Here is a 16,073-nt window from a genome sequence, read left to right on the forward strand (position 1 = left end):
TCCAGGAGGCTTTTGGGAACTGACTGCATTTAGTGAAAGGGCTGGTACTGTGCTGTTTTTATTGTAATTTGCTGCATGTTTTTAATCTCTCTCTTTCTCTCTTTCTCTCTCTCTCACACACATATTGTTTTAGTTCAATAAATGTATAATTGTTTTTAAATTATTGGGTTTCAAAAAATGTTTTTAGTTGTTTCTGTTTTATTCATAAGCTTAACTGAGTCCTTGTCAGGAAGAAAAGCTGCGTAGTAGTAGTAATTAATAATAATAATATTGGGGGCAGGTGCGAGACAGCAGCCGGGAAGCCAGCGGCTCCTTGTCCTTCCTCCGCAAAGCCATGAAGTACGAGGAGCTCCAGCATGTCCTCTGCCACCTGAACATCACAATGCCGCCCTGTTCCAAGGTGAGTCCCGCCTGAGCATCTTACTTATTTAGTCGTTAAACGCAGGGCTTTTTCCCCAGGAGGAACTTGCTGGAACTCAGTTCCGGCATCTCTCAGGTGAGTTCTGGTGGCTGTCAGGTGGGCACCATCACCATTGTAAGAGAACAAGGGAGGCGTTTTGGTAAGTTCCAGCCACTCTTTTTCTAGAAAAATAGTACTGATTAAACTTATTAGCCACCTGTCACCCAGAGGGTCTCTCAGCAGCTTACATAAAATATATGTATGCATAAATACATCACCAGATAGAAAAGGGTTGGGGAAAGTCATATAACACATTGTCTAAAGAACTGTTAACAGTTTCACTAATTGCAGCTGGATGGGCCCTAGCACAGTACGGTGGTACCTCTGGTTACGTACTTAATTCATTCTGGAGGTCTGTTCTTAACCTGAAACTGTTCTTAACCTGAAGCACCACTTTAGCTAATGGGGCCTCCCACTGCTGCCGCACAATTTCTGTTCTCATCCTGAAGCAAAGTTCTTAACTCGAGCTACTATTTCTTGGTTAGCGGAGTCTGTAACCTGAAGCATATGTAACCCAAGGTACCACAGTACGGTAAGGAATTAGACAATCTATCCATGCAATTTTCGTATAAGAACAATTGGTTTGTTACGGTCTCAGAAAAGACAACATTCAGTTTAGTACTGACACAAGGTCAAGCAAAACTGCAAGATTTCGGTGCAGTCTGGCAGGGCTTCCTCCAATTTGACATGTGCCTCTGCTCCTCCCTCGCTCAGTGGCTCCTGGAGGCAGGAAAATCACCAGCCTTTCCAGACCCACCAAGTGTCCCTATTTTCCAGGGACATCCCTGATTTAGAGAAGCCTTCTGATTTGCTCCCGGAATGTCCCACTTTTCCTTAGGATGTCCCTATTTTCATTGGAGAAATGTTGGAGGGTATGGAGTTATCTGACCCCCGAGCCGTCTGAAGGCAGCCCTGTATAGGGAAGGGTTTTTTGGTGATACATGTTTGATTATGTTTTTATATATGTTGGAAGCTGCTGAGATGCTGGCTGGGGCATCCCAGTCAGATGTGTGGGGTATAAATAGTAAAATTATCATCATGGAATGGGCTGTTCCTATTTTTATCGGACAAATGTTGGAGGTTATGCCTTTCCTTGATGCCCCCAGAGTTCTGGCAGTGAGGAGCGAAGGAGAACGCTGACGCCGCTAGCCTTGCGTGAGAGATACAGCCTCCCCAGCGACAGCACCCTGGGTAAGAGTCCTTGGGGCCAGAAGAGTGGGCTTGGCAGGGCAGCTCATAGGTCAGGAAATGGAACTGGGATTCAAGACAGCCTTTTGCCATTAGTCTGAAGGGAGACATTCTGGTGTCTCTTAGTGAGGTGGGATCTGTGCACCCTTTTATCGCTTCAGCTGTGTTTCTAGATTTTTATTGGATGTTCTTAACTGGTTTTAATTTGAGACGCTTTCAGTACAACTGAAAAGCAACTGATGATGATGATGATGATAGGAGCTTTCTGCAGGAAGGGTGTTTATATGTTCCTCTGTTTCCTTTGTGGAAAGCTAGCATCCCAGGTGGGTTGGGTGCCAGACTACTTGATGGTAACAGCTTCAGGCAGTATAGAAATTTTAATAATAGTAGTAGTGGTAGTAGTAGTAGAGAAACTGAACAGGATTTGTGACTGAGACCAGGGCAAAGTTGAGTAAGGGACCAATCAGCATCTTGACCTTGTTAACAACCTGCTAACAACCTGCACAATGCCAGAGACCCCAGCAGTGACCGTGAGTTTTGTGCCCTGTCTTTGCCCAAAACTTACTCTGCTTCCCCCTTCCTCCCCCCGCCCCAGGCTCAGTAAGCAGCACAGAGAAGGACAGAACAGACATGAAGATGGCTGTCATTGCAGAGCATTTGGGCCTCAGTTGGGCTGGTGAGTGACACTGGTGTCCTTGCAAAAAAAGGGGTGAAAGGCCCTTCCAGGCGTCCCTTTCATTGTACTTTCATGATTTGTTCTTCTGGAGGCATCGAGGCGCTTATACACAATGCTGCTGCCAATACTGTTTGTGCCTGCAAGTGTTTTGGGGCAGACATACGGCCTCCTTTCCAACTGGCACTTGTTGCATAACTTCCTGCTGACATCCTGCCATTTTCCATGCCACAAATATTCCCATCTGTTCCCACAACTGACCTCAGACGCTCTGAGTTCCCAGCACTCTGGGCTTGCTGGATGGGAATCTTTCCTGCTATTATCCCACACACTCCCTGTGGTTTTTTTTTTGTTGTTGTTTTTTGTGAACACCCACTTGGCAAAAAAGTCTCCAGAACCCTTGTCTCCCAGCTCGGTCACTGGGATCTTCTGCAGGAGCCTCTTGATGGTCGTTCCCCAAGTTGGCCAGGCTCATTTGGCAACAGCAAGCACTGAGCCTTCAGTGTCATGGGCCCAGTTGTAGGGAAGACTCTGCCTGGGGAGATTCAGCAGGTGCCTCCTGTGCCAACTTGGAAATGCAGGCTGGAACCGTTTCTGCTCCATTAGCCCTCAGCAATCAAGGAGCACATCCTTCCATATCTGACTACAACAGTTGTGTATGGTTTTTCTTGTGTGATTTCGCACATAGTTCTTGTAAACCATTAATAATAATAATAATAATAATAATAATAATAATAATAATAATAATTATAATTATAATTTATTACTTGTACCTCACCCATCTGACTGGGTTGCCCCAACCACTCTGGGCAGCATTTTAATATTTTTCTAAATACCGGTATATAGCTAAACTGCATCAAGTGTGGTATACCCAACAGCAGGGAGGGGTGAGGAACTTCAGGCCTTCCTGTCTGACTCTTGGTGCTGCCCTTGGGCCACACCCCTCACTAGCCCTTGTTTTGCATGCACAGAGTTTTTGGCTGGCTGGGATGTGTCCCTGGATTCTGACAACGCCTCTTGCTTGCCTGGAGACAAGGCAGAGAGGAAACCAGCCCCCTGTGCAGCAGAAGAGTCACTTCCATTGCTCTCCCGCCACCCTGGCATGTGGCCCTTGGAAGGTTGCTCTGCATGCTGGCCCTCGGGCTGCAAAAGGTTCACTGCCCCCGGCACAGAGGGCCGGTCGCAGGGCCTTCCTGCTCCCCCCCCCCATGTCTGATGGCTGCTGTGCTTTGTGTCTCTTTCCTGGCCCCGCCACCCCCCACTCCCTCCAGAACTGGCCCGGGAGCTGCAGTTTGGTGTGGATGACATCAATAGGATCCGTGTGGAGAATCCCAACTCCCTTCTGGAGCAGAGCCTGGCCCTGCTGAACCTGTGGACCAGCCGTGGCGGCCAGAGTGCCAACAGTGCGTATTAGCAAGGGGGCTGGGGGCGCATGGGCTTCACCTCTTGCTGTTCTGAAGAGGGAGGCCACACACCACCAGAACTGAGGTTCCCCCGGGGGACTTTCCTTTGCACATGACCACATTCGATACATGGCATTCCTTCACCCTGACCCATCAAAACATTGAATGCATCGCACATTGGAGCAGCTGGCCATGCCGGACCCCCCTCAGGCCTGCTCTTTCCTGGTCTGGGCCGGCAGTGAGGGGGGCAATGCTCCTCATTTGTGCATGGCTAGTCTCCCTAAAGGTACATTCTTGGGGAATGTGAGTCTCCTTCTTTGGAGGTCTTTAAGCAGAGGCTTGACAACCATATGTCAGGAGTGCTCTGGTGGTGTTTCCTGCTTGGCAGGGGGTTGGACTCGATGGCCCTTGTGGTCTCTTCCAACTATGATTCTATGATTCTATGGATCTTCTGCCAGCATTCATTCCTCCCTGGTTGTGAGGAGGCTTACTTTTTCTTCCTTGAAAAGTACCTAGAGTTGAAAGGAAGTCAAAAGGAGGACAGTCTTTCCTACATCCTCTTCCAGCTCTACATGCTTTTCAAGGCGCAAATTCATTCCACCGGATCCAACTGTTATGTGGACAAGTGAAGCCTGTTTCGTGGAGTTTCATGAAAACACAAATAAACCTCGTGGGATTTGGTGACACTTTCTGCAGAGGAATACAGGCGAGCTATTCAGAACAAAAAGCGAAACTCATTATAAATAGCAACATCACGGAGGAATGCAATATAAGGAAGGGAACCAGGCAAGGATGCCCCTTGTCTCCATTATTTTAGTATTGGAAATCCTGAATAAAAAGAGAAGAGAAGAAGGGAAGATAAGAGGTATAGTGTTGGGGGGAAATCTTATAAACTCATGACCTGATAAAAATGACAGAGAACCCAAAGGAAAGTCTATTGAGAACACTAGAGTTGATAAATGAATTCGGGAGAGTGGCGGGTTTTAAACTTAACACAAAGAAAATCAAATTATTGGTAAAAAAATATGGATGCGCAAGGAAAAAAACGAATTACAAGTTATATGCGGCCTGGAAATTAGCAAAAAAGTGAAATATCTGGGTATACGGTTCACAGCTAAGAATATCAATTTATTCTAGGATAACTATGTTAACACTTGGAAGGAAATCAAAAACAAACTAGAAATTTGGAGCAGGCTAAATATCTCTTTTGGGGGAAGAATTTCCACAATAAAGATGAGCATACTCCCCAAAATGATTTTCTTGTTTCAGTCCATTCCGGTGATAGGGATGGCAGGCTGCTTCAAAGATTGGCAGAAGGATATATCAAGATTTATCTGGAATGGGGGAAAACCTAGAATTAAACATAAATTATTGATTGATATAAGAGAAAGAGGAGGATATAAGAGAAAGAGGAGGATTTGCACTATCAAATTGTTTAGATCTAGCACAAACATTTGCTGGAAATGCAAGGAGGCTGAAGGCACATGAATCCACATGTGGTGGAACTGTAAAAAGATTAGATAGTTCTGGGGAATGATTTATAGCGAGCTGAAGAAAATGTTCAAATGTTCCTCCCCTAAAAAGCCGGAATTATGGGGTAGGAATTATGGGTAATGAAATTCCAAAAAAGTTTAGGAGAGTCTTTATGTATGTTACAGTTGCTGCCAGAATGTTAATTGTAAAAGGCTGGAATGGAGAAGATATCCCATTCAAATCAGACTGGCAAAATAAACTGAGAGAGTATGCTGAACTAACGAGACTATCAGCAAGGTTACGAGACGTTACAGATGAAAAATTTAACAGAGAGTGGGACATATATAGTGTTTGTGTAAAGGAACATTGTCAAAATATTAATCCGTTGGCAGGTATTGACTGAACTTCTGTGGGTGAATAGGATAATATAATACTTAAAGTAAGCCAAACAATGTGGAGAAAATAAAGTGAAGTGTGCATCCAAGAAATATAATCTGGGAATATAATGGAAGATGGGAGGTCACATTGAAATCAATTGCAAAATGGTGTAAAAAGCAAATAACTGAGGAACGAACGACTGTATTTTTTTTTTTTTACTTTTTATGCTGTCTTCAACATCTAATGATCATTTTTGTTATACAATTTTCAATTAATAAAGCATGGGGGGAGGGGAGAAAAGAAGAAGAAGCCTGCAGGTGCTGGACAACCTGTTCCTGCTGCATTCCATGATAGATGGTTGCAAAAATGAATCCCCTGCTGTCACGTCTGGCTGATATGTCTCCTTCCTCTTCTCCTTTGGCAGTGGAAAACCTGTACACGGCTCTGCGCAACATAGACCGCAGTGAGATCATCAACATGCTGGAAGGCTCCTCCCGGCAAAGTCGTAGCCTGAAGGGAGACAAACGCTACTCCAATCGGGATTACTCCCTGTCGCCCTCCCAGATGAATGGTGAGTGCCGGCCCAGATCCTGCCGCACCAGATCCTTGCCTGGTGTCTCTTGTGAACCCGGAGTCATGTGCCCAGGCTAGGCTTGCGCAGGTCTTTTCAGTGTGACTGCCCCTCCCTCCCCCCTCCCTCTGGATTTCTGCTGCCCCCTTCAGCCCATTTTGTGGTCCCTGAGATCAACCAGCTACCTGCCTGCTAAAAACCCCTCCTGGCTGGCAGCTTCCTTCCCCTTTGGCCTCAGCTAGAACCAGCCAACTCTAAGCTCACACCCTGGTGTGGTGGAATAAATCCACAGACCCCCAGGGAATGCCGTGGGGGGATCAGGTGCTGGGGCACGCTGGGTGGCTTTGGGCAAGGGAGGCAAGAGCATAGCTGGGAGGGCCAGCGAGGGCCACAGCCAGGTGTTAAAGAACAGTTGGGAGTGAGGACACATCCACATTCCCACTGGTCTCCTAGTTTTCAGTTTGCCCCACCTCTTTCCTTGGGAAAACCCACTCTTTATCACTGAAGCAGAACAAACACCCATCCATGGGAAACCCATTCAGTGAGGAGGAGGAGCTTTTCCTGGGGGGAAGCAGCGAGACAAGCGGAAGGGTGGACGAGCCCAGGGTCCTGAAGTCCAAGGGGCAAAGTGGCTGTGGTGCCATGTGCCCCGCTGCATACAGAGGGCGCTGGTGGTCCATAAAGTGAATAGCAGGGGGGGGGACCCTGGCATTACGAAGCGGCTTTTGCAGAAAGATAGGCGGTAGGAATGCAGACTTGTGGCGATGCAGGGGGGAGGGGTAAGGAGCACACCTTCTGTGGTGCACAGAGATAGGAAAACCTGCGTAGATCCAGAGAGAGGCTGCCCTGAGAGAGGGAATCTGAGGTTGGTGCAGAGAGAGAAAGAGGCCCTGCAATGGTGCAGCTCAAATGGCCTCTAGGGATCAGGCCTTGGGTTGGCGCAAGGTGTGCCTGGAGATGGGTGCAGAGAGGTTCTGGGCTTTGAAGCCTGGACCCTGGGCTCCAGCTATCAGTTAGATGCATTGCGCATCAGGAAGAGGGTGTGGGCTGGTGTGGCTTAGTGGGCCCTGGGAGCCAGATCAGCAGCCAACCCTGTGGTCAAGAGTGCTGCGCACGGGGGTTCAGAGGTGTGCGCGCTCATTTCCTCCCCCCTCCCCATCCCAGTTCAATCTGCGTGCTTCCACATGCTATCAGCCTGAGTTGGCTGGCCAGTTGGCGCCTATCCTGACCGTTGTCCTCCGTCCTGGTCCTGACCTCTCTCCTCTTCCTCCTTTTTCTCCTCCACTGCCTGTCTCCACTGTTTCTCTCTCTTTCTCTCTCTCTCATTTGATCTGAGCCGTCCGTCCGAGAGCTTTTGCCCTGCTGATGAATGCATGCTGTGCCTGACCGGACCTGGCAGCCATGCCAGGCTGAATGTTGCCACTTTGCCCTTTGCTGCTACCCACCCTCCCTTCCTGGCTTCCCTTCCTTGCCCAACGGCTGCTAGCAGAGCCTGGGGAAATGGGAAGGGCTTCCCTTCAGCCTGCTGATCCCAAAGCCCCCCTGGGCCGCTTGACTCTCCCAAAGGTCAACCCCCCACCCCACCCCCGCACGGCTGAGCAGGCAAAGTCCAGCCGCAGCAACTGTGGAAAAGCTGCATGGAGCAAGAGTCCCCCTCACACACACGACACACCTGCAGGAGGCCTTTGCTCCCCTGATTGCTCCCCTGGTGAAGCAATTGCTCTTTATCCATAATTACACAGCACTATCAATAAGCGACATGGTGCTTTATAGAGCTTCGCTAATAAATAGGTCTTGGTCCCCAAGGAACTTGCAGCCTAAATGTCAATAGTGGGGGAGGCAAAGAAGAGAACAGGGTGGGAGATCAGTCTGGCAAGGAGTGAACATGAGCAGATTAAAGCTACAAGGGCTCTTCAGAATCCAAAAACTCACCTTTCCTAGGAAGTCTCAGAGTAAGCCCTTTAATCCTCATGCCCAACTGTAGCCAGGTGTAAGTAAGGGGGGCTACAAATTCTCTCCAGCATCCCTGGTTCTCCTTGACTCCTCCCTTCCCTGCTGAGATACACTGAGGTGCGTCTCACACTTTTCCCAGGCTTCTTGCCAGCCACTGCGGGTGCCTCTGTCCCTCTTGCAAAATTGCAGCAGGTGGGTGGTTCATTCCTTGGCTGTCTGAAATCTGGTGGGGGCATCTGGGAGCAGCAGCTGCCCAAGGGCTGCCCAAGGTCCGGAGCAGCCAGTGGAAACTCTGGGTGCATTGTACTAGGATATGCATTTCTTGCACATTCCTTGGTTGGAGAACAGCCTTGGTAAAATAAGAGAGGTGTCCATTTCAGAGAATGCTTCTGTCTCCATTCCCATATTGTTTTGGAAATTGAATTTCTCCTCATCCTTCGTGGGTTTTGTGCACTGTGTGATTTTGGAGCAAACCTTCCCATTTTGGCTCAGCGAACCCATGCATGCTTAAGATGAAACTGCAGAGGCACCAGCTTCCAAAGGAGAAGAGGGGGCAACATAATGCGGTGCATGATGTCGCACGTGTGACATCAGGACATCGGAGGAGCCGGGGTGGAGCCAAGTGCGGCAGCACCTTCAATGGCCACCGGCCAGGGGCTGCTTCCTCGCTCCTTCCCCTCCACTGCAGGACGAGGAGTTGGCCACTGAAGCCTCACCGTCTGTAGCCTCCTCTGCCACTTTTGAACATAGGGGAAACCCCTCCCAAAAAACATTGGGCCCCTAGGAGATGGGGTCCTTTTCACAGACCAAGCTGCCCATGTACTTCTGTACTTCTGAGGTGGCCCAAGAGCTCTTTCTTCCCTTCAACCCTTTAAATGCTTTGAGCTGGAGAAGGGAGCGTGTCAGTGCCCGCTGGGTGCAAATGAGCTAGCAGAAGGCTGGCACGTTGTATTTATTTACTCCATAAAATGGATGTACCACTGGGTTTTAAGGGGGGGGGGACTTAAAACAGTTTTTAAAAAAAGCAATTCCATTTTAAATAGAAACAGTTTAAAACAGGTATCATTAGAAATTATTCAAAATCATTAAAATCGTTCAAAAGATGATTAAAATTAACAGTAGCTAAAAATGCAGCTTCTACAGGTCTGGACAGGGTTGCAGAAGCAGAAAGGTTTTTAGCAGGCGCTGAAAACAATATGGCAAAAGTGTCTGCCTGATGTCAATAGGCAGGGAGTTCCAAAGTTTGGATGCTGCCAGATCAAAATATAGATTTCTTATGAATGCTGGACAGTGTGACTCCTTTTGATGCCTGAACAGGAAAATTCAAATCATCAAATTGTAGAGTTGGAAGGGACCACAAGGGTCATCTAGTCTAACCCTCTGCAATGCAGGGATCTTTTGCCCAACGTAGAGCTCAAACCATGACCCTGAGTTTAAGACGGAGCCATCCATGACACCCACCTCCAGGCACACATATTTAAGGCACATGGGGCACAACTTACTGGGAATTTCCCTGCCGCATGCCCCATAGGAGCTGTGCCCCACAGATCCAGTTGCCTCCCCCTCTGCCACCTTTTGCAGCACTGAGTGACAGCAGGACCCCAAAAGAACAGCACCAAAAGTACTGTGGCAAAGAGGACTCCTAGTCCACGGAAGCCTAGAAGAGCCCATGTGGTGTTCTGCAGCTACTTCAGCACACCTTAATTAAGGGGGGAGTCTTTAAAATGCCCCAAAACTCTTCGTTGGCTTTGGGCTACAGTGGAGCATGTGAGCCAAAGCACCCTGTTTTCGGAGCTGATAATTTTGCACTTGGGGACCTGATCCCGGAAGCCTCTCCTGTCTGTGCACTTACGTTCAGAGCCATGGGCAACCTGGCTTAGCAGCACTCGTCCCGCCGAGTCCTTCTTCTTTCCGAGTGCAAAGTGTGGGTTGGAGCAAGGCTCTGCCTTCTTGGGAACATGTGGGAGAGTCGCTCTCCTCCACACCAAATTCCCAGAGAGAGAGAGAGAGAGAGAGGCATTGCAGGTGAAGCTGCTTTGAACCAACAGCAAAGGGCTAAGAGTATAATTAGAGTACCTAAGATCTTCAGGGAATGCTTTTGAGTTGCTTAGATTCTTTACAGCCGTTCTCCCCGATCCCTGAAGTTGCAGCTGGTTGCAGCCAGTGGCGTAGCATGGGTTGTCAGCCCCCGGGGCAAGGCAAGTAATTTGCGCCCCCTAACCCGTGGATTTGCGCCCCCTAACCCGTGGATTTGCCCTCACCCCCAGATGTTGCGCCCGGTGCGGCCGGCCCCCCCTGCACCCCCCACGCTACGCCACTGGTTGCAGCTACTCGGTGTTGAGAGAAGTTCCTTTTGCATATGGTCAGAGGCATATTTTCTCTACCTTTGAGCCCCAGTCTCAAAAACCTGGTTCCCTTTCTGGCTTAAATGACAGTCATTTTGAAGAGAAATGAAAGTGAGGTTTGAAAGAGACTCTGCTTCCCACAGCATTTACACACATTTTATTTTGTCTGGCTGCTGCCTCTGATCAAACAGGTATTTAAACAATACCCAAACACTCACGTGGAGCTAAGTCAGTTAGTGGCATATTTGTTCTACAGTGCTTGACTATTAAACCAGGCTGAGAACTGTAGCACTGAGAGGGGAAGATGACCCTGCTAATAACTCTCGGCTCCTTTAGCAAACTACAGCTCCCAGAATTATTTGAAGGAAGCCATGGCTGTTTAATGTGGTTGGTATCATAGTGCTTTCATAGAATCATGGAATCGTAGAGTTGGAAGGGCCCCTGCGGGTCATCTAGTTCAACCGCCTGCAATGCAGGGATCTCAGCTAAAGCATCCATGTCAGATGGCGATCCAGCCTCTGCTTGTAAACCTCCAAGGAAGGAGAGCCCGCAACCTTCCGAGGGAGACCGTTCCACTGTTGAACAGCTCTTACTGTTTTTACTGTCTTTAGTTGGGATCTCCTTTCTTCTAACTTGAAGCCATAGGTTTGAGTCCTACCCTCCAGAGCGGGAGAAAACAAGCTTTCAGTGTATGGTATGAATGTGGCCTTAGTTGCACAACAGATTGTGCAATTTGTGGCACAGCAGGCTTCTGCTAGTGCAACTGTTGTCTTGAGTTCCTGTGTTGTGCAATATTAAAACTGACTCTTCCGCTTGTGCAAGAGACCTTGTGCTGGTGGACAGAGGTCACTGGATAGAACCCTCAGTTTCCAGATGCAGGAGTGGGATAAATGTCTTCTCCTCTTTCAAATCACCTCCAACTCCCCCAAAGGGCAATTGTCAGTCTTCAGCTGTCTCTTCATACCCAAGGCCAAGATGGTGCTCTCTCTCATTCCATGTAGCCAAGCTTATTAAACTGACCGCTGAATCTTGCCACAACACTGGGGTTTGGACAGCAGCTTTCTCTGCATTTGAGGGGAGGGAGTTAGCATAGGGCTAGGGCTGCCATATTTCAAACAGTGAAAAGGTTTTAGCTTTTCTCTCTTTTTTTGAACATCGGCAAAAATGGCACTGCCGGCATGGTCTGCCATACGTCTGGATTTTCCAGGACCTTTTACTGATTTCCACCCACACACTGCAGCTGATGGCACACCATGGGACTCTCTCACACATTCCATTCTCCAGGATCTTGGCACCCTCCCTCACTTGGTTTAATAGTAGGGCCGGCCCTGATTTCATCTGCCTTATAGGGCGAGGCCAGTTCTTTGAAGCTGTGGGTTCTTGGAAAGGAGTGAGGGCTTCCCTTCACTTTCTGTGAACAGGAGAGAATCAAAAACCAAATGAAAGAAAACAGCTTTCAGTGAAACAAAACATATAGATAATCCCTAAGTCTTTAATATTAAAATGAAATTTTTTAGTAGACCAGCACATTTCAAGTCAAAAAACTATGCTCTGGAGAGTGACAGAAAGTGAAAGCAGTTCAAAAAATGAACGAAAGATTGTTTTCTATTTCATTGTTGCCTCTCATATATAAAGGCAATCAATATGTTTGATATATATAAAATAGGAGGGCATGTTGAGGTGCTACATTCTGGACTCTTTATGTTACTATTAAAGACTTGAAGGGAGTTTTCGTACATAAGGCATCAAGGTTTGATGTTTTATTGTGTTTTTAATATCCCATTGGAAGTCGCCCAGAGTGGCTGGGGAGGCCTGGCCAGATGGGCAGGGTTTAAGTAATAAATTATTATTATATTATCATTACAAGGTGTTTTGTCTTGTTTTGTTTCTAACTTCTGCTGAAATAGAATTTATAATGCAATTGCACAAAAAGGCTTGTTTGAGTTACAAGTCCCTCTCCTGATCTTCATGTTTGATACTGATGACTAATCAGTCATTTGCGAAAACTGAGTGAAGGAGAGAGAAAGGCATCAGTGCTACTTGAGCCTTATGTACGGTAGTGCTTGGCTTGGTGACATTTGTTTCCTGATCAGGTTTTCTTTTTAACACTCCCCACTGCCCCATTTCCGCTCTCCTTTACGCCTGACAAGGGACCCTACATTATTCTCTGGGAAACCAGTGCTAGGGGGACACCCCAGGAGGCAGCTGAGGTCAAGGGCTCCAGGGCCCACCAGAAACACGGCACGGTGCAGGGCAGGGCAGGGAACCTTTGGCCTGCCCAGCGAAGCTGGACTCCAACTCCCATCAGTCCCAGCCAACATCATGGCCAGAAGTCCAGGACGATGGGAGTTGTAGCTCAGCAACATCTGGGAGGCTACAGGTTAGCTGCCCTGGCGTCGGTAAAGACACGGGGCCTTTGCTTCCCGTTTCCATTTGAAATCTGCCATTTGGGTGGCAGCCCATCTTTGGGGGCGCTCTCTCCACCTGCCCACCCCCAATGGTTTAGTTGGCTTTGCTCACCGCCCCAATGGCTGCATTCTCTTGGACCGATGCACGTTGGGATGGAGACCTTTTGGCGCACAAAGTGTGCACCCCCCCTGCGTGCCCCGACGGCTAGAGGTTGCGTGTCCTGCCCTGCGCCCTGCAGCACCTTAGCCTGTCGCCCTCTGTCTGCCCATGCAGGTTATGCTTCGCTGCAGGACGAGCTGCTCTCCCCCGCCTCCCTGCATTACTCACTGCCTTCCCCGCTGCGCGCTGACCAGTACTGGAGCGAGGTGGCCGTCATGGATGCCGTCCCCATGGCCGCCAGCGAGCAGGACGCCCTCATGGAGATGTCCGACATGCAGGTGTGGTCCTCGGGGCTGACGCCCTCGCTGGTGACTGCCGAAGACTCCTCGCTGGAGTGCAGCAAGGCCGAGGACTCGGACGCCACGAGCGAAGGCCGGTTCCCGGGGCAGCTCCTGGAGGACGCGCATGGCCCCGACCCGCTGGGCTCCATGGACCTGGTGGAGGACGACACAGTGGACTCAGACGCCATGAATGGCCTGATGGACATGCTAGAGCAGGAGGAAGGTCAGAGGTCAGAGGGGAGGAGGCCAGACGGCGAGCGCCAGGGGGGCCTCTGGGCGGGAAGCCGGGTTCCCACAGTAAAGTCTCTCTTGTTTCAGGCCAGCAGAGGGTGCAGGCCCGCATCACCGAGTCGCCTACTGTCAGTCGGGTCATCGACAAGGGCAAAGAGAGGTAATGCACTCCCCGCTTGCAGGGATGCCAGCCATGGGGAATGTCCCATGTGAGTCTCTGGAGGCAGCAGCAGGATGGATGGCAGCCAACAGACTGAGGTTGAACGTTTCTGGGGGACAGGGGGCAGGCTGGTGTGGGGGACTCCCTGGTCCTAAATGGGGTAACTGTGCCCCTGAAGGATCAAGTGCGCGTTCTGACAGTCATTTTGGACTCACAGCTGTCCATGGAGGTGCAGGTCAATTCTGTGTCCAGGGCAGCTGTCTGCCAGCTCCATCTGGTATGCAGGCTGAGATCCTACCTGCCCAGAGACTGTCTCACCAGAGTGGTGCATGCTCTTGTTATCTTCCGCTTGGACTACTGCAATGCACTCTACATGGGGCTGCCTTTGAAGGTGACTCAGAAGCTACAACTAATCCAGAATGTGGCAGCTAAACTGGTGACTGGGAGTTGCCATCGGGACCATATAACAGTGGTCCTAAAGGAGCTATACTGGCTCCCAGTATGTTTCTCAGCACAGTTCAAACTGTTGGTGCTGACCTTTAAAGCCCTAAACAGCCTTGGCCCTGTATACCTGAAGGAGCATCTCCACCCCCTTCACTCAGGCCGGACACACTGAGGTCCAGCCCTGAGGGCCTTCTGACAGTTCTCTCATTGCGAGAAATGAGGTTACAGAGAACCAGGCAGAGGGCCTTCTCGGTAGTGGCGCCTGCCCTGTAGAACAGCCTTCCTTCAGATGTCATGGAGATAAACAACTATTTGACTTTTAGAAGACATCTGAAAGCAGCCCTGTATTGGCTGTATTTTTAATGATTGATGTTTAATTGTGCTTTTTTATGTGTTGGAAGCTGTTAAGAGTGGCTGGGGCAACCTGTCACATGGGCTGGATACAAATAATAAATGTATTGTTTTTATTATTTTCTTGTCTCTAGCTCAGTGTTGCATGCCTTGCATGTAGGTGACCCTAGGTTCAATTACCTGTATCTCCCCTCAAAACACACCTCGCCTAACACAGGAAAGGCCTGGAGATCTGCTGCCAGTCAGAGGAGACCAGAGGCTGTTAGATCCATGGGCACCACTGGATTTTTGAACTTTACTCTGGGTGCCAACCCATCTGGTCACTCCTTTGCTAACAGGAACCCATTGGGTGCCAGCTGAAATCTCCAGGCTAGTTTGAAAGGCCCCCTGCATAGAGAGCATTGCAGCAGTCACTCCAAGCAAGGGGTTACTAGGATATGAGAGACAGGAGTCACCCCTCTGTTCTGCAGATTATTTGTTCTTTACTGGGTGCGTGCATTGGGGGGCAGGCTCAGGAATGGGGTCCATTCTGCAGTTAAATGTGGCCTGAGGTGCTGGGCATCGCTGTCTGCGTAGACAGTACTGCACCAGGTGGACCAATCAAAGCGCAGGGTTTGTTTGGAGTGAATCACACAGTGTTTGATTTTTAGGTGTTAACTACGAACCCTGGTTGGGTGTATCAATTACTCAGTTTGGGTGGATAGTACAAAATGTGGGGTTCACAGTACAGTTTAGGGATGATCCCATAAAGCTGTCTTGACTCCGTATGAGGCAGCCCTGTGCTTCGCCTCCCTTGGCCTGCCTGCATTTCCACGTGAGCAGAGCTGGTGAGCCTGTGCTTCTCTCCTTGCTCCCTAGGCGGGGCAACTGGGCCGTGGAGAGCACCTTCATCTCCAGTCTGTCGGACCTGCCCAAGGGGGTGTCCTTGAGCCCCCCGGCGCTGCGGCAGTCGGTGCCCTACAGAGTGCGGGGCCGGGAGAGGGAGAGGCCGGATCACACCCGGATGGACTCCTCGGAGGAGAGGGAGTGGGGGCTCCAGCCTGGGAGGCGGCAGGGCCTGGCTAAGTGGCTGGAGGAAGCTGACAGCAGCATATTTGGACAAACACAGGTAGGAGAGTGCAACATTCCCTCGCGATTCCCATCCAGACAAAGCAACCCCTGATCAGTCCGTAGAGGCAAAAGAATAAACAAAGTCAAGGCACTAGATAAGCATCATGGGCGGGATTCACCAAAGGCGCTCCACCCTCACCAGCCCTGCGTGAGGACTTCCACTTGCACAACAGAAAATGGGCTGGGGGAGGGGATGGGAGAACCCTCAGAACAACATGTGGAACAAACATCACAGCATGAGATTAAATTTCACCTCATGTATATCTGTAGCACAGATATGAAAAGATTTTAAAGCTTTACAAACAAAACAAGGCTATACAAGAATATTTAAACTATATACACTGCTGAAATGCAGGCACTCTAGGGAATATTGCATCAGTGTATTCTGAAATATCTATCTTTGCTGACGGAATGCATCGTTCAAATGCTGGTGGCACTGGAGCCATGAAATGTAAAGATACAACACACCCAAAGCTTGATATCC

The 16,073-nt window shown here is 49.3% G+C and overlaps 1 protein-coding gene across 11 annotated transcripts in view; it reads left to right on the top strand.

Moving 5' to 3' along the window:
• ANK1 (ankyrin 1) overlaps positions 1-16,073 on the top strand; it is a 184,028-nt gene that overhangs the window by 154,378 nt on the left and 13,577 nt on the right. For all 11 annotated transcript variants that reach the window (XM_053401570.1, XM_053401575.1, XM_053401571.1 and 8 more), the window contains 8 exons: positions 281-400; positions 1,567-1,651; positions 2,244-2,324; positions 3,593-3,724; positions 6,000-6,146; positions 13,127-13,516; positions 13,612-13,684; positions 15,338-15,587. In XM_053401570.1, coding sequence (XP_053257545.1) covers positions 281-400; positions 1,567-1,651; positions 2,244-2,324; positions 3,593-3,724; positions 6,000-6,146; positions 13,127-13,516; positions 13,612-13,684; positions 15,338-15,587 — 1,278 coding nt within the window. The remainder of the gene's footprint in view (positions 1-280; positions 401-1,566; positions 1,652-2,243; positions 2,325-3,592; positions 3,725-5,999; positions 6,147-13,126; positions 13,517-13,611; positions 13,685-15,337; positions 15,588-16,073) is intronic.

Source organism: Podarcis raffonei, chromosome 8 (assembly GCF_027172205.1).
Source record: "Podarcis raffonei isolate rPodRaf1 chromosome 8, rPodRaf1.pri, whole genome shotgun sequence".
Taxonomy (NCBI): domain Eukaryota; kingdom Metazoa; phylum Chordata; class Lepidosauria; order Squamata; family Lacertidae; genus Podarcis; species Podarcis raffonei.